Source organism: Acomys russatus, chromosome 30, assembly GCF_903995435.1.
Source record: "Acomys russatus chromosome 30, mAcoRus1.1, whole genome shotgun sequence".
Taxonomy (NCBI): domain Eukaryota; kingdom Metazoa; phylum Chordata; class Mammalia; order Rodentia; family Muridae; genus Acomys; species Acomys russatus.
In genome coordinates, this window is record NC_067166.1 from 25,035,809 (window position 1) to 25,052,450 (window position 16,642).

General features: G+C 37.6%; 1 protein-coding gene across 1 annotated transcript in view; it reads left to right on the top strand.

Moving 5' to 3' along the window:
- Nucleotides 1–16,642, top strand: part of Adamts6 (ADAM metallopeptidase with thrombospondin type 1 motif 6) — a 255,251-nt gene that overhangs the window by 124,487 nt on the left and 114,122 nt on the right. The window contains exons 12-14 of the mRNA XM_051172597.1: nucleotides 43–150; nucleotides 9,572–9,717; nucleotides 11,634–11,697. Of these exons, the coding sequence (XP_051028554.1) occupies nucleotides 43–150; nucleotides 9,572–9,717; nucleotides 11,634–11,697 (318 nt within the window). The remainder of the gene's footprint in view (nucleotides 1–42; nucleotides 151–9,571; nucleotides 9,718–11,633; nucleotides 11,698–16,642) is intronic.

The window sequence follows — 16,642 nt, forward strand, 5'->3', positions numbered from 1 at the left end:
ACCCTCTATTCCTGATCAACTTGCTATTGCCTTCTTTCCTAGGAAGTGTGTAGAGAGCTCTGGTGCCTCAGCAAAAGCAACCGCTGTGTCACCAACAGTATCCCAGCTGCTGAAGGGACATTATGTCAGACTGGGAATATTGAGAAAGGGGTAAGTACCCGTGACTCATTAGCTGTTTGACAACATAGATTAAACTGATCAGTTTCTGGTGCTGATGCCCACACACTGAAAATACATATTAATTCTTAATTAGCATCTGAATGTACTTTGAAATTATATGTTTCTAAGCAAGTAGTAATTGTCTTATCTTTGTATCTACATACTAATGTGCCTTATGAAATTAAAAGGAGCTACCTTTCTGTGCCAGCTTGATATAAAAAAGAATAATATAGCCTATGACCATATAGTGGGGGAGGAGGTCCCCCTTGGTCATAGACCTAGGGGAGGGGAATAGGGTGAAGGCGGGAGGGAGGGAGGAATGGGAGGATACAAGTGATGGGATGGCAGTTGAGTTGTAATCTGAATAAATTAATAAAGTTTAAATAAAAAATAATAAAATTTACTGAACATGGAAATTGTGGATAGCTAATCTTAGTTTTTGTGAGCTTGATTTAAAGGAAATCTTCTCTCAGGATTGTTTATGCAGGGTTAGGGATATAGCCGAAATGCTAGGGCATTTTCCTAAACTGTATAAAGGTCTGGGCTCAATCTTCAGCACCACAGGAGAAAAAAAGACTTGTTCAAACAGATTTTAAAAAATAGTTCTATCTTGCTACCAAAATTCTCTGGAATTGTTATATACATAAATTCTAGAATTTATTCTATGGACTGAATTTATAACTAGCACTTGTCACCTCTTCTCTGTTCTGCCTTCTTCCATGTGAGCTGGGCTACTTTCAACAAAGCTCACACTGAATTTAAGCTTGCAGTGGGATATTTAAATAAAAAGAATGAAAGTTTTCGGGCAGCTGTCACAGTTTATTAATTCCTGCTGAGGGCTTCATTCAGGACCCCTGACCTAGTGCCATGTTGATGGCTTTTCCATGCTGGGCTTGGAAATGTTGGTAAATTATGCTAAATATAAGAATTGGTAAGGCCATTTTAAAGGATTAGGGATTTTTCCCCCAAAATTTATAAGTAGCCAATAAAAATACAGAGACCTTCATACACTACAAAAATTCTTTCTCCTTTTTTCATTGAAGTAATAGAAAATATTAGGAACCGCATTCTTGAAACAACAGTCTAGGTTTATTCTGGACCTGTCAGCCCTTGTCAAGGACAAGTAGCAATTTACATCCATCTGCACTGAAATGTACAAGTGAAGCAGGAAGCCGCAGTGGGAATCTGTAGCTTTATTAGCCGTTCCCTGATTGGCTGTTCTTTTCACCGTCTGGCCTGGATCGCAGTTTCTCTTCTTCTAGAATAACACTAGCAATAGGCCTGATAGGTTTTTGTTTTACTTTATTTTTTAAGCAGAAAACTATTTTTTTAAATATCCATGACCTAGAGATGTGACTCAGTGATAGAATATTTGCCTAGCATTCATAAGACCTTAGGTACGTTGACCCCGGTACTGCAAAAAGAGACAGGGAGTAAACACCTCAGAGCCTTCCTACAAGCATTCTAGAAGTTAATCACTCCAAATATTAATAATGATACTATGAGTACTGGCTGTTTGAACATACATGGCTCGATGTCACTAATCACTTATGTGGCAAACACATTTTGGTGTCTTTTTGTGCTGTGCTCCATAGCAGGCCCCTAACTAACGAGTCGTAGAACTATCTGCATATATGTGATAAAGACTGAACGGCTCTTAGAAATTACAAACTTGGAAGAGACTCAGAAAACATTTGCAAGATTAAAGCGACAATATTGAATTTGTGTTTATTTAAATAAATAGTTAGAATTATATTTAAGAATGAATAACAATAAGTAGATATAAGATCATGTTAATAAATTAGGGAAAATACATTTGATTCCTAAAGGCTTACAATTTGTTTTGTTTTGTTTTTCAAAGATAGGGTTTGTTTGTATAGCCTTGACTGTTCTGTAACTAGCTCTGTAGATCAGGCTGGCCTTGAACTCACGGAGATCTGCCTGCCTCTGCTTCTCAAGTGCTGGGATTAAAGGTGTGTGCGACCCTAGCTTGGCTAAGTCTTACATTCTTAATTTAGTAGACTTTCAGATCCTAAAACCCTTTCTTCAGATGAAGCCTATATAACTTTAGTATAAGGATTTGCAGTGAGTAATGCCATGGCTTCAAGTGCTCCATGCTGGGAGTGCCTTAGACAGTTTCTTCAGCCCTTATCAGCTCATGACATTCCTCCACAAAATAACTACTTAGGAACCATTTAAGTGCAGCAATGGTTGTGAACCAAGAGGCCAACTTTATCCACAACACAACAATGTGTTATCATAAGGTCAATATAGTGGATGTCACCACCTGAAGCTAATATGTAAAGCAAATCTTAGTCATTTTCCAGAAGCATGGAAGATGGATAGTTTTAGGACTGGCACTAAGAAATATTAAAATGAATGAACCTATGGGGGGAAAACCCAAATGCAGGTTCCCAGAAGGACAATAATAGAAGAAAACAATTTAAAAGGCCTTCAAAGTGCCCACAAAAAACCCCCTGAATTTATTAAGTGTGATGGCACATGGCAGTAACTGTCATTATTTGTGAGGCGTGGGAACTGTGGATTCTAACCTAGCCTGGGCAATGTAATGAGACACTATTCAATATAAAATTTAAAAGTGAGGGTATGCTGAAGGTAACCCTGTGAAATAACACTGTACTTGTTATGTATGAAGTACGTGGCAAGTATGAAACACACACACACATACACACTCACACACACATGCACACACACAAACTTTGAATTTTTGTAAATATTTCAGAGAACTAGATTAACCTGCATTTTAAAGCAAAATAAAAAGCAATACGTTTTAGTCATTAACTATATTTACTATTGATTTCTATGAAATTTTGTTATTAAAAGTGATATATGTTTACTGTTGCTAAATACAAATTTTATACTTAGAGCTTTTATTTGGAAGTTAAATGTTTATTTAGAAATTAAATGGGAACTTGGAATTTAAACTGAAAAAAGAAAAGCCATGCAAAATCTTAGTGGCAAAATTAAAGTGGAAATTTCAATTGACCGGATCAACCTTATGGCTAATCTAAACTAGCCATGTAAATATAGGTGACATTTCCAATAATGCTGATGGCAGTGATACTATTTTAAGAGCAATTATACTATGCCAGATACATGTTGCCATTTTTGTGCTGACAAAACCCCAGTGAAACAGGTACTGTTTTAACATTATTTTACAGATGAAGAAAGACACTACAGAGCATTTTCATACCATAGCTGAGGCTCCAACACTGGCCTTTCTAATCTATAGCTGAAGTCCTCCCATTTTAATATATCTTCTGATAAGGAATTATACATTCTGGAAAAAGCAGTATTGCATTTCTACAGAAATGAAGTAGACCACTAAGCATGAGTTAGGCAGTGACAATATATTTTACTCCAGTAAATGGATTTCTCATTTACCAACATGTAACGCTCAATTGATTGGTAAGAAATCAAGACAAGAAGTCAATGTGGGCAGAATGCTAAGCTAATAATATGCTCTTAGAGGAACACTCCTTCATTGCTGGTGGGAACGCAAACTAGTACAGCCACTTTGGAAATCTATCCGACGCTTTCTCAGAAAAATGGGAATAGGGCTTCCTCAAGACCCAGCCATCCCACTCCTTGGAATATACCCAGAAAATGCCCTACCACATAACAGGGACATATGCTCAACCATGTTCATAGCTGCTTTATACATAATAGCCAGAACATAGAAACAGCCTAAGTGTCCCTCAGTAGAAGAATGGACTAAGAAACTGTGGCATATTTACACGATGGAATACTACTCAGCTATTAAAAATCGAGGAATTCCCGAAATTTGTGGACAAATGGATTGATCTAGAAATTATCATAATGAGTGAATTCACCCAGAAGCAAAAAGAGACAAACGGTATATACTCACTTATATCAAAACACTAGTCCAAGGGATATGTACCATGAAAATCTTTACTTACCAAGAAAATGAGTCAGAGGAGAGGACATCCGATTGAGACTTTAGGTAAGAGTAGCATGGAAGAAAGAGGAAATAGTTGGACCCACAGGGTCCTGGAAACCTACAGGCAGATCTGAATCCTGGGGTCCTCCTCAAACTAAGGCACCAGCCAAGGAGAATATAGGCAGTAAGCTTCGAACCCCTACCAAGACCTAGCCGACGAACAGGATATTCTCCACCGTTGAGTGGAGAGTGAGATCTGACTCTCACATGAATTCTGGTGCCCCTTTTCTGACCATGTCCCCTGGATGGGGAGACCTGGTGGCACTCAGAGGAAGGATAACAAGTTACCAAGAAGAGACTTGATATTCTAAGAGCATATATAGGGGGAGGAGGTCTTCCTCAGTCACAGACATAGGGGAGGGGAGAAGAAGAGAAGTGGGAGGGAGGGAAGAATGGGAGGAAACAGGGGAAGGGCTAACAATCGAGATGTAATATGAATAAATTAATAAAATTTAAAAAACAATAAATAAATAAATAAATATGCTCTTATATGAAAGTTCATAAACAATGGGATCCTTCAGAGAAGAACAAACAAACATTTACCTACTTAATAGATGGAATGAGATAATGAGATGGGAGTGAGCTTTTTCCAGCATCATTGCTTAGCATTGTTATGTGCCAGGCTTGCATCATAACCAGCAGCAGTAGGTGCCACACAGCATGGATGGCTTCAGAGGTGCGAGTGGCTTATCCACAAATTATGATCTTAACCTTGAGTTTCAAAACTATTCTCATCAAAAGAATAAGAAGTAAGCTATTACCCAATCTAGCCAGCCAAGCCAGCGGATAAAACCAAAGCTGCTCATAGTTGTCCGGATACTTTTTTTTTAAAGGGCGGAGTTAAAAGTATCACTTGAGTGGCATAGACATAGCCACAGGATTGGATCTATGATGATCTTGTCAAACTCTGGCTGCAAAAGTTGTGGGATCCTTGCCTGGAGGCGCGGTTCCACAAATGTTCCACAACTGTTCCATGCACATTTAGCAGATGGAATAAGAAATATGGCCAAAAAATTAAAAGCTGATCTTTGTGTGAGTCCTGGGGGGTCTGACATTGCTATTACAGCCATTGGATGTTTGCCTGAATAAGCCATTCACAGACTGAATAAGAACCATATGGTCTGAATGGATGTGCTCAGGGACAGTAGCATTAACTAAAGGGGGAAATCTGATGAGCCCAGACGGTGTGCTGGTACTGTGTGTCCATGGGTCAGTCTCCTACATATCAGTCAGTGTAGCTTTCAGCCAAAGCACTTTACTTGGATATAGTATTAGCAATAACCCCTTGGGTAAGAATCAGGGATGCTGCATTTGATGAAATAGTAAATAAGGATTTATTTGTATGAACTTCAGTAGTAGTGTTGGCATTGTTACTGAACAGGATATTGAGGATGATAAAAATCCAATCCTTATAATCCCTGTTCATCACCACAGAGGTTTCAAACATTTGGTTTATTGCCAGAAGATTCATTTAATGATTCTATAAGACTCAATTAGAGATATAGGCCAACATTTGGGTTTACCTATAAGTGACACTGATCCCTAATATTGTTGCATGGGAAAATAGGTCTGGATTAGAAAGAGATTATTATATGCATTTTAAAGCACTGGATATATGGCAAGGCATTTGCAACCTTATTCTTAATTCACCTGAGGTAGAATGTAATATGTTTTGACTGGACACCAAGTAAACACATGGAGTGAGGAAAAATAATTTTTCCAAATGCCCTAGAATTGTGAATAGTGTGGATGGCAAGTTCTGATTTGGGAACTGGGGCTGAGCTTCTGCCTGAGCAGTCACACGCCTACTCAGAGGGAAGATCGGACTTTTCATAGTGTGGTGCTTTAGCCCTCTGTGAGTCTGATCTGACGAGGTTCTGTATTAAACCACCAATATCACTTCTTTTGAATTTTTAGGATTTCTTTAGAGTTCTCTTATTCCATATGCTAATTTGATTCAGTTCTGTTTATAACAAGATATTCTATAATTACACCCTAAAATTGTTCTCTGTAAAAGGAAAAAAATGCCAAGCACTGTGGCTCACACCTATAACTCTAGCACCTGGGAGGCTAAAGTAGGAAGATTATCATGAATCCTGGGCCACGCTGAGCTACAAAGTTAATTCTAGTCCTTTCTGGCTACAAAGTAAGATTGTCTCAATAGTCCCCAAAGACAAAAACTCATGTATAAATACTGTAGAGTTATATAATTATGCAATGTAGTAATTCAATAGTAAGTGATATAGTAAACAAATTAGGACTGTTTTAGCATATGCCTGCATTGGGCCAATTTGTAAAATTTTCTAATTCTAACTCATATTTTGGAGTCAAGAACTAAAATGAGTTCCCATTTTATAGTTAAGAAAACAGGTAACTTGCTTTGGAGCCTAAAACATTGCTACAATGAGACCCGAGAATAGTAATATAATGCTTCCTTTACATGTTGAAGTTGATAACTTGTAAGCTAGTTGCCTAAGTTAACTAGTCATCAAATTGGAGACCAGTCTTGGTAGATATGAGGTATCTGATATTTTACAGTTGTTATTTAGCTTTGTGTTATCAACATTTTATTACCCCATTGACTAATTATAAAAATATTATTTATACATTAAATGTCTTCTAGAAAACTATTTATGGAATACTATGATTGTGTGAGTGTTAATTAATAATGAGGAAGCTAGGTATAGAGCATCAGAAAGCCAAAGTAAGTCTTGGCTACACAACAAATTCAAGGCTATTCTGTTCTACATGAGATCCTGTCTCTAAAACACTTATGCCTCCAACGTTCCCCAAAATTGATGACAATTGAGCTGCATTTTATAAATTAAATAATGCATTTATCTTTTACTTTAAGATGTTTACTTATATACATTTTGGGGTGGAAAACAAAAGAGGGTAATGAAAATTATGGCATGCAAGAAGAAAGATAAATTCTTTGTGGGAAGAGAACTTGGGAGAACTGGTGTCAAATAAGAATATATATGTATATATATTTCCATACATATATGAAAATGTTACCATGAAAAGTCAATTTTGTGTGCTAATTAAAATTGTTTTAAAATTTGTATGCATATATGCTGGGGATTGAACCTATATCTTTGGATGTTAACCATCTGTTCTACCACTGAGTTCCACTCTAGACCAAAATAAAGTTCAAAAGGAAAACAAGAGAATTTATGTGATGCTCTCACTGCCCTCTATTTTGTGAGCATATATAATAATAATGTTAAATACTTTGGAATTTATATCTTTCAGTATTTTTATGTCCCTCACTATTCTTTTATCCCAAGAAAAATTTAAAAAGTAAAACATTTCTCTACAAATCATATATATTCTCAAGGAAGTCTGATATGACAAAGAAAAAATATGAGCTTGTCTTCCTTCATCTTTTCTGGCTCCTTTCTGACATACAGTGACTAAAATGTGACACAAGATTCAATGATATAGCTATAATAATTCATATAATTTTTGCATATATGCTAGATACCAAGTCGTACTGGAGGCATTCAACAGGGCACCTGTGATCACAGAAATGCTTTCCCCTCTTCCATCTAATACATTGCTACATGTTGCTATGGCATCCTTAAAATGTGGCTAGTCTGAGGAACAGGAGTTTACAAATTAACAGTGGCAATGTGATATTCTCAAGGTTCTTGCATTCTAAAGAGGGGAGTGGACAAAGAAGAAATTTGTAAGATAATGAAAGTAGTTTCAAATGGTAAGAGAATTGAAAGGGAGGGTGTAAGTGCTGTTCCACTATGGAAAGGAAGACACTAGGGCAAGAAAGGTTGGTGGATAGTCCTGGAAAAGGTTGCTTTTGATCTGAGGCTAAACGACCAGAAGGCATCTGCGTAGAGCTGGAAGCTAAGTGTGATGGCACAGCCCTGGGATTCCAGCACTTAGGGTCAGCCTGGGCTATGTGGCAAGGACCTATCTTGACTAATTAATGCATGAAAAGTACTAGGGACATGGCTCAATGTCGACAACCTAGTAGGCACACGGCACTCTGTTTGATCTGTGGGGCCAGTTGCTAGGAGAATGCCACCTGAAAGGTAAGAAAATGTGCTAGTGAGGGAACAAGTTTAGAGCAAGGAAGACAGGGAGGGAGGGAGGGGGAGGGGGAAAGAAGAGGCAGTGTGGCTGTTGCTTTCGAAGGAGAGGAGGCCAAAGAATGGCTCTAAGGACTCCATCAGCAAGTCTAGGGTTAAGGGATAGGGAAAAACATGGACGTATTTTAAGCAAAATAATGACAGCATGTGATGCTATGTCTTTAAAAGCCATGTTTGAATTATTTCTGGGAAATAAATTCTAGTAGGGAAAGATGGAGGCAGAACCAGCAAGTGAGGAACCACTCTGTCTACCAGTTGTTGTCTGGGGTGGCAGCAGTAAGGTGAAAGTGAGAGAATTCTCAGTGGGTCTTAGAGGTAAACCCAACAAACTTGGTCATGTAATTAGGATAATGAAATGAGTAATTTCTAACTGTCCCACATTTTATCATAAGGTTGAATTTATTACTTAACTCTAAAACCATTGCCTATTAGTATCCGTAAGTCATATCACTTTCATGTCATAAGTTTGATTTGTTCCTATTTGATAGTTTAGGGAAATGCACCAACAAAAATCTGCAAATGCTTTGTTTAAAATAACACTTTTATTTTGCTATATACTGTAAATAAGGTTTGTCATCCTAGAGTTATGAGCTGATTATGTGATGTCTGCTTTCTGATAAATAGGTCCTGCCTCTCTCCTTAGATGCAGTGTGTGTGGTTATTGCCCAGGGTAAAGCTGAGCAGAGTTCTGTTAGGCATGTTCATACAGGAGCCTTACACACGGCTAGTTAATGTGTGTAAGGGCTTTGTTTTCTCCCTGTCCCTAGTGTCTTGGCATTGCTTTTATTATGTCTGCCCTGCTCCTGGATGAAATGTCACAAAGCAATCTTTTACTATTGTAGCTTCAACCAATTTCTTTCTTTCATTTTTTTAAAGAATGAGCAATTGCCATCATAAAGACTCCTTACTAGGGAACTTTCCGTACTGTGTTATCATTCCACAAGTCTAATAATAGTGGAATATAAAGATTTTTTAAAAAGAAATTACCGCAATATCTAAAAATGATTTTGAGGCCTATAGCTAACTCTATAATGAGAAACACTACAAGTCTGAAGGAAGAGAAACAAAGAAAAACTGCCAAAGTCAGGGCTTTTACACTGGTACACGTTGGAGACTATAAATCTGAGCAGCTAAAGATAGTTTGCAAATCACAGGCACCTTTACCATTGCCCCAAAACAATTAAAAACCTGTTCTGTATTTTTGAGATTGCTGATGCTTAAAATTGGTCGTTACCTGGCTTTTATGAAATACTACGGGCTTCTCTTTTCATAGCTGTATCTGCCTCAAAGCTAAATCTGTGTTTCCTGTGCAATTTTACAGTGGTGCTATCAGGGAGATTGTGTTCCTTTTGGCACTTGGCCCCAGAGCGTAGATGGGGGCTGGGGTTCCTGGTCGTTGTGGGGCGAGTGCAGCCGAACCTGCGGAGGAGGCGTCTCCTCATCCCTGAGACACTGTGACAGTCCAGCGTAAGTAGCTAAAGTAAGCCGGAGCCAACAAAAAGACACAGGTGGAACTGATTCAGAGCTGTGGTTTCGCATGTTATCTGTAAAAACGTTTCTCCAGCAAAGCTTGTCTTCAGAACAAGCAATGGTCCAGGAAAGCGGTGGAGCTGTGAGAGAGACTTTCTTGTTCTTCCTTTCCCCTTATTGTCTAAGTAAGAATTAGAAAGGAGGAAAGAAAGAAAAGAGGAAGAAAGAAAACAAGTTCCCAAACCTTTAAAATAGAAAAGCAATGTCTATCTAGAATAGCTCGATATCTAGCTCCTCCTCTGAAAACTACTGAATTATGGATGAATCCTTGCCTGGTTTTTGCTACATTACCATTATTCCCAGGAAAAAAGAAGGGCTTTTCACACGTCGCATAACATTATTACAGCCACACAACAATTAAAAGGACCAATGAGAAAGCTTCACAGCACAAATCACAATGAAGACAATACTGCTCATGTGTTAACGTGGTTTCTGTTCACATGTTCTCATTGATATCTCCCACAGCCACTTTTCTCGCAGGGCTGTTCCACGCAGGTCAGCCTGCCCCTCTCCCACTACTCTTTTCTCCAGCCAGAGTCCTCGTGGGGCAAGACCAGCCCTCAGTATTCTTTGCCAGCTCGATTTCTTCTCCATCATACCAATATACAAGTGGACTGTTACTTGTGTTTACTTTTCCCTATTCTGTCTAAGACTCCTTGGCTGCAGCTGGCTACACAACCATTGTGTCTAGAGCTGAGGCTGGGGACCTTTTCTGCTGACTAGTCTTTGCTGAAGAGTGATGTTATACCATCTCTACCACCCCACCCCAACCCTCATCTGGATAAAAGATGGTCTAGTTTATTTATTTTTTTAACCCAGGTCTTTTGGCTTTCTTAAAATGCCTCATTTCTGTTATTTTTAATCTAATAATTGTTTTTTACAATAGTTCTAAATTTTATCTTCTCACTTTCTAGCCCCCCTGTTACAATTTATAAACTAGCCATGACTGCCACCATGTCAACAACCTTGTTTTGACCTCATAGTCCATTTCTTTCAAGTTTTTCAAGTTGTTCAATTCATTGGTCTTCAAAATATATTCCAAATCCACTGATACCAGTGCACTGATCCCTTTTAGAGCAAGGCCAAGCATAATTAGCCTAAATTCAGCATAAGCTGCTATAAACTAGTATGCCACAATATGAACCCTTATGATAAATTAATGAACATGGGTATGTAAGGGAATGACCTGGACCTCTTTCAAAGAGGAAGATGGTTTTAACGCGACAATCGTATTTCTGAATGATGGCGTATGTCTTTTCCTAATTCTCAATAATTTTAAAATTAATTTATGAAAGAAAATAATTGATATTATATATTTCATTACTTTGGAAGTAATATAATGCTACAAATACAAAGCCACCTTATTTTTTAATTCAATGTTTTAAATGTTATGTTGAAAGAAGATAAAAATGTAGTTTTGCATTATTTACTCTGAGCTGGATCTATTCCAAGGAAGTCATTAACTGTTATCTCTTTGCTTCCTACATGAAAGAAAAGATTATAGGTTTTATTAAATTCAATTTAAATGGATTTTTATTATAAATAAGTTGTTAAAAGTTATTTCTATTGAACTGAGTATTATACTATAATTAAATATAATAATTACATTTTTCTAAGAATACAAATCATAACTTTTAAGTCTTATGAATTATTTATATATGCTGTCTTAATTTCATGTTGAATAACCATACTCATTGTTAACAGTTATCATCATGATTATGTTAATAATTGATATAATGCCACCTTTTGTGATATTTTAAAGTAAACTTTGATGTTTTCATCAAGCAATATATGTAGCCTTTGTGTGGACTGATATATATTATAATCACATGTTAAACAATGTTGTCTTCTAGACCTTCAGGAGGTGGAAAATACTGCCTTGGGGAAAGGAAACGATACCGCTCTTGCAACACAGATGTAAGTAAACTCAACATTTGCTATGAATAACTAGCTTACTCTCCTCCAAGGCAAGGGAAGCTTTTACCTTTCAGCTGTTTAATCAGAAATCCATGTGTGCAAGGGTCACATGAATGCCCTGAAAAGCCAGCCTCGGCACTGTCAGTTCCATCAATAAGGCCACAAGGAAGCTCCAGATGGAGGCGGGTGTCTTCTCTCTAGAGGGGAGATCCACACATACCATGAATAACCCAGCCTCGGATCACAGCTTCACTGCCACTGTCTTTCTTGAGTCCACAAGGATCAATCTTAGTATGATTTTCATCTTGTTTTGTATTCCTCACAGTGAGGATCCTCAGACTCCCACATCATCCCTCATTTCTTGGCATCTAGTTCCTTAAGAGTCAACAATATAGTCTATAGCCTCTTCTTTCCTGACTCCTGTCTCTGCCTCTGGCAATTATGAAAATCTTTCTGTGCCTTAGCAATTCATGATCCATCATCAGCAAACTCTTTCACTGTCCTATTTCTGAATTTTCCTTATCTTTCCTTATCTGTCGCCTCTGTTGCTGTGATGAAACACCCAGATAAAGGAACCTGGGGGAGAACCTAGGGCATATTTTAGTTTGTAGCTCATCTTGGTGAGGAGAGCATAGCAGCAGAGTATGAGGGCTGCCCATCAGATTTGCACTGGCAGTGTAGAAACGGAAAGAGAACGGGAAGTAAGACCACACCCCCACTTCACTGCTAGCCCACAGTGGCCTGCTCCTAGCCTCCTAGCAACACTCTACCTCTTGAAGGTTCTGTAGCCTTCCCCATTAGCACCATCCACTAGAGGCCTGTGTTCAAACACAGCTCTATGGGAGACATTCATATTAAAAAGACCATTTACCTTCCTGCTGTAATAGAAACCATCTCTCCTTCAAATCTACTGCTGCTTCTGTAGTTTGCAAACTGGGGCCTTCTGACTTTAACCCTTGGTCATTGTGGATGGGCTTTCCAGTGGACTGACCATCTGTCATTTGGTTGTTCCTTTGAGACCACTCTCTCTCTATTCCATGTACAAAATATATTTCATTTTATAATATCAGACTATTAACACACTAAGCTTCATTTATATTCTCCTGTCTATTCCTGCCTTAATTCCTTATGAATTCATAAGTGTGTAGATGATTGTTCCTATATGTTATCTTCTAGATTTTTCCATAAACATACACCTTAAAGCACAACAACAAAAATCCTCTTGCCAGTTATTTCAACTACTTCTTTTCTGCTCTTTGAAAACATTTTTTTCTAATAACCCATCTGTGTACACTGAGTTGAATTCACATCTTCTAATTTTATTGTAAAATTGTTCTTGTGTTTTTACCCCCATCTTAACGTTGACTTGCTCTTCAGTATTTGATAAAGCCAGTGGCTGGCTGTAGTCTTCATCTTCCTATCCGTTCTGTTCGTCCTGCTTCTGTTATAACATTGTTTCTCCTCATTCTCCTCGGCTGGTTCCTAATCTTTTCTCGGAGTTCCTGGTGTTAGATGTTCCGGGGCTCTAGTGGTTGTGGTTTCTATGTTCTACCAACACCTGTGTTATTGCTGCACTCACCCAGCTTCAGTGATTTCTGGTACTGTTATATATAATTCAATTCCCAAGTTTGTATCTTTCTTTCCAGATGTCATCTATGGATACCAGGCCCATGTATCTTACTACTTGACTAGACCTTTAATAAAAATGCAGTGTTTAGTGTCCATAAAACTATTTTATACCACTGTTCTCTATCAGTGTTTTCGCCTCAGAGGTCAGTTCCATCAGTGTGAGCCAAAATTGGAGAGGTTTTGTTGTTGTTGTTGTTTTGTTTTGTTTTATCCTATCTGTCTCACTGTATTTATCCAATTCCCCCAGGAAACTCTGTTGTATTTTGTCTTAAAAATATGTCTCAGATCTACAACTTTTCACTATTTCTGCCACTTCTACTCTGGTTTGAGTTACTGCTATCCATAGTTATCAATTTAATAGACTTTTTATGTTTTGACTTGCTTGTTATCCAGCCCAGAACCTTACACATCTTAAATAAGTGCTCTACCACTGAACATCATTGTCAACTCTTCAGTAACCTCAGGTGTCAATTTCTACCACTAATATTATACTCTCCAGTTCTGAATATAGGAGACAGAGTAAGTCAGACTATCTTCACTCTTTAGGACCTCCCACCCCATTATTTTAAATTCTTAAATCATTACAAAAGCTAGAAAGGTCTGTGCAATCTGAATCTCATTGCTTCTTTGAACTAATCTGTTAGCAGCTTTCTCATCATTTACCCTGCTCCAACTACATGGATCTCCTTCCTTAAACGTGCTCATCATGCTTTCTCCGTAGGACCTTTGTTTTGACTGCTTCCTTTGGCTTGTGTACTTGTAGTTGTTGGTCACTTTATCTTTACTCAACTGTCTCCTTCTCAATTAGACCTCTCCTGAATACTGTACATAAAATTGGAAACTTCTTGGCTCCTCTCTTTTTCTATCTCATTAAAACACCTCTTCATTGTGTTTTATTCTGCTAAACTTAAATCTCAGAGTAACTACATATATCTTCAGTTATAAGACTTTTCAAGTTACTAGCACTATTCATTCATTTAGACTGAATGCCTATTGTATATTTCCAAGAACTCACTCAAATGCAGGACTCACAACAAGAACAGTAACAATATGTTGGTGCACGTGATATGGCATGAAAGTATGTAGAACTGGCACATAGCTGAGCAGGAATATAAGGGTTCATCTCCATAGAGAGCTGGAGGGACCTGGATGGCAAAGAGAGTTGGCCATAAAAAAAAAATAGTGACAATACCAGTTTGCTAAGTCTATCTGTTCTGAAGCATTTAGAAGCCACTGAAGGAGCTATAGATTGGGCTTTAGATATGAATAGATTTGGAAAAGACAAGAGTGCGGCGTAACAGTGAATAACTCAAGAGGAATTTAATGACTGATGAGCTGAGACAGAGGCTCTATACAAGGATTGAAAGTAGAGTCAGAAGAGAGCAATTTGAGAGAAAACTAGAAACTAGATTTTTAAAAGCCATAAAGTACAACCCAAACCAAAATCAAAACAAAATAAGACTAGTATAATAGGAAAAATAGAGTGAGTTGGGTAGAAGTTGAAATAAAAAAGAAATATATTTGAATTTATGATATATCAAATGAGCATATTCACAGTGATGACAAATCCAGAAGGTAGTGGCGGCAGTGTATGCCCAAACTTGAGTGGAGAGGAAGTGACTGAAAGAACTTCACAGGTAGTAATATGGATGCCTCTTCCACGAGAACGCTGAAGACAATTAGGCTATCAGAACTTTGTGTATAGGGTGAAAATGTTTCAATTCTCATATGCCTTAGTCTCTCCTCCAGGAGAGAAAATGGCCCTTATTAATTAAGCCCTAAATTGATTTAGAGTAATTGCACCAATGTCAGAGGAATAGAGATTTTCTTTGTTACTTTATAAAAAAAACGAAGTGAAGACCTATCATGTATATTAGGTAGGAGTGAAAAACTCAAACCCATTTCCTCATTCACAATAATTTCCATTATAATATAATTGAAGAAATTAACATTCATTAATATAGGTATTATCCAATATAAATAATATCCTAGGCAACAGAACATGAGAAATAGGACAGACATTGTTGCCTGTACTCATGACTGTATTGGAAGCTCAAATTATAGAATGTAATATTGATACACTAGCATTTTTATTACTTTTTTGCCTTTTATTTCAACTTTTACTGAATTATAAGGAGATGGTGTTAACATAAGTGAATCATGACTCATATAATTAATCATATTTCTTCATTAATATTAACCCTAACAATTCAGAACTTGAAGTAATTCAGTTACCACACTAAATTTTATTTTCCATTTATTAAAATCAATATAGTTGCCCAAATATAACTTCTTTCAGGGACCAGCTTTAATTTATCTAATATATGCATATTAAAAGTTTCTATGATATTTTCTATTGACCAGAAGTTTCTAATAGAACTTGACTCAAGTTCTGGAAATAAGATATCTACTGTCTAGCCTGGTAGCCACTGACACTAATGCAGTTGACTAACGAGCAGTTGATATGTGGTGTGGCCGGATAATTGGAGAACAGAATTTTCTATTTCAATTTGAATATCATATGTAGCTAGTAGCAACCATGTTGGTCAATATAGAACCAGAATATACCCATGAAATAAGAAAATCATTATAGATGTTGTAAATAAGCTTTCAAAAAATATATCATGATTCGTTTAAAAAATACAATTGGTCTTCTGTATCTGTGGGCTTCACACTGGCCAAATTTTATCAAAACCAAGTCTGCTCAAACTACTGTATCAACCAAGGAAAATGCATGCAGTAAACCTAGAATCCCTGTTCCGATCTAGCCAATGGACAGCACATTCTCCACAGTTGTGTGGAGAGTGGGGACTGACTCGGACATGACCTCTGGTGCCTCCTATTTCACCACTTCCCCTTCGTGGGGAGGTCAGGGAGCACTCAGAGAAAGGGTAAGCAGGCTACCAGGATGAGACCTGCTAGGCTGTGATCATGTGGTGGGGGAGGAGGTCCCCTTCTGTCACTGACTTAGGGGAGGGGAGTAGGGTGAAAGAGGGAGGGAGCAGGGAATGGGAAGATACAAGTGAGGGGATAACAACTGAGATGTAGTCTGAATAAATTATGTAAAAATGTGTCTCTATTGAATATGTAAGGAATTTTTTCTTGTGACTTTTTTCCTAAACAACTAGTTGTTTAGGAATTATTTACTTTACCTAAGCATTATAAGTTATCTAGAAATGTGTGAAACTATACGAGGGTTTATGTGCCATATGTTGCAACTGAATACCATACCATGTTGTATAAAGCTACAGAACCCATGGCTCTTGCTATCTATAGTGAGAGTAACACAAAAGAAGTGTACCATTAAAGCACCCAG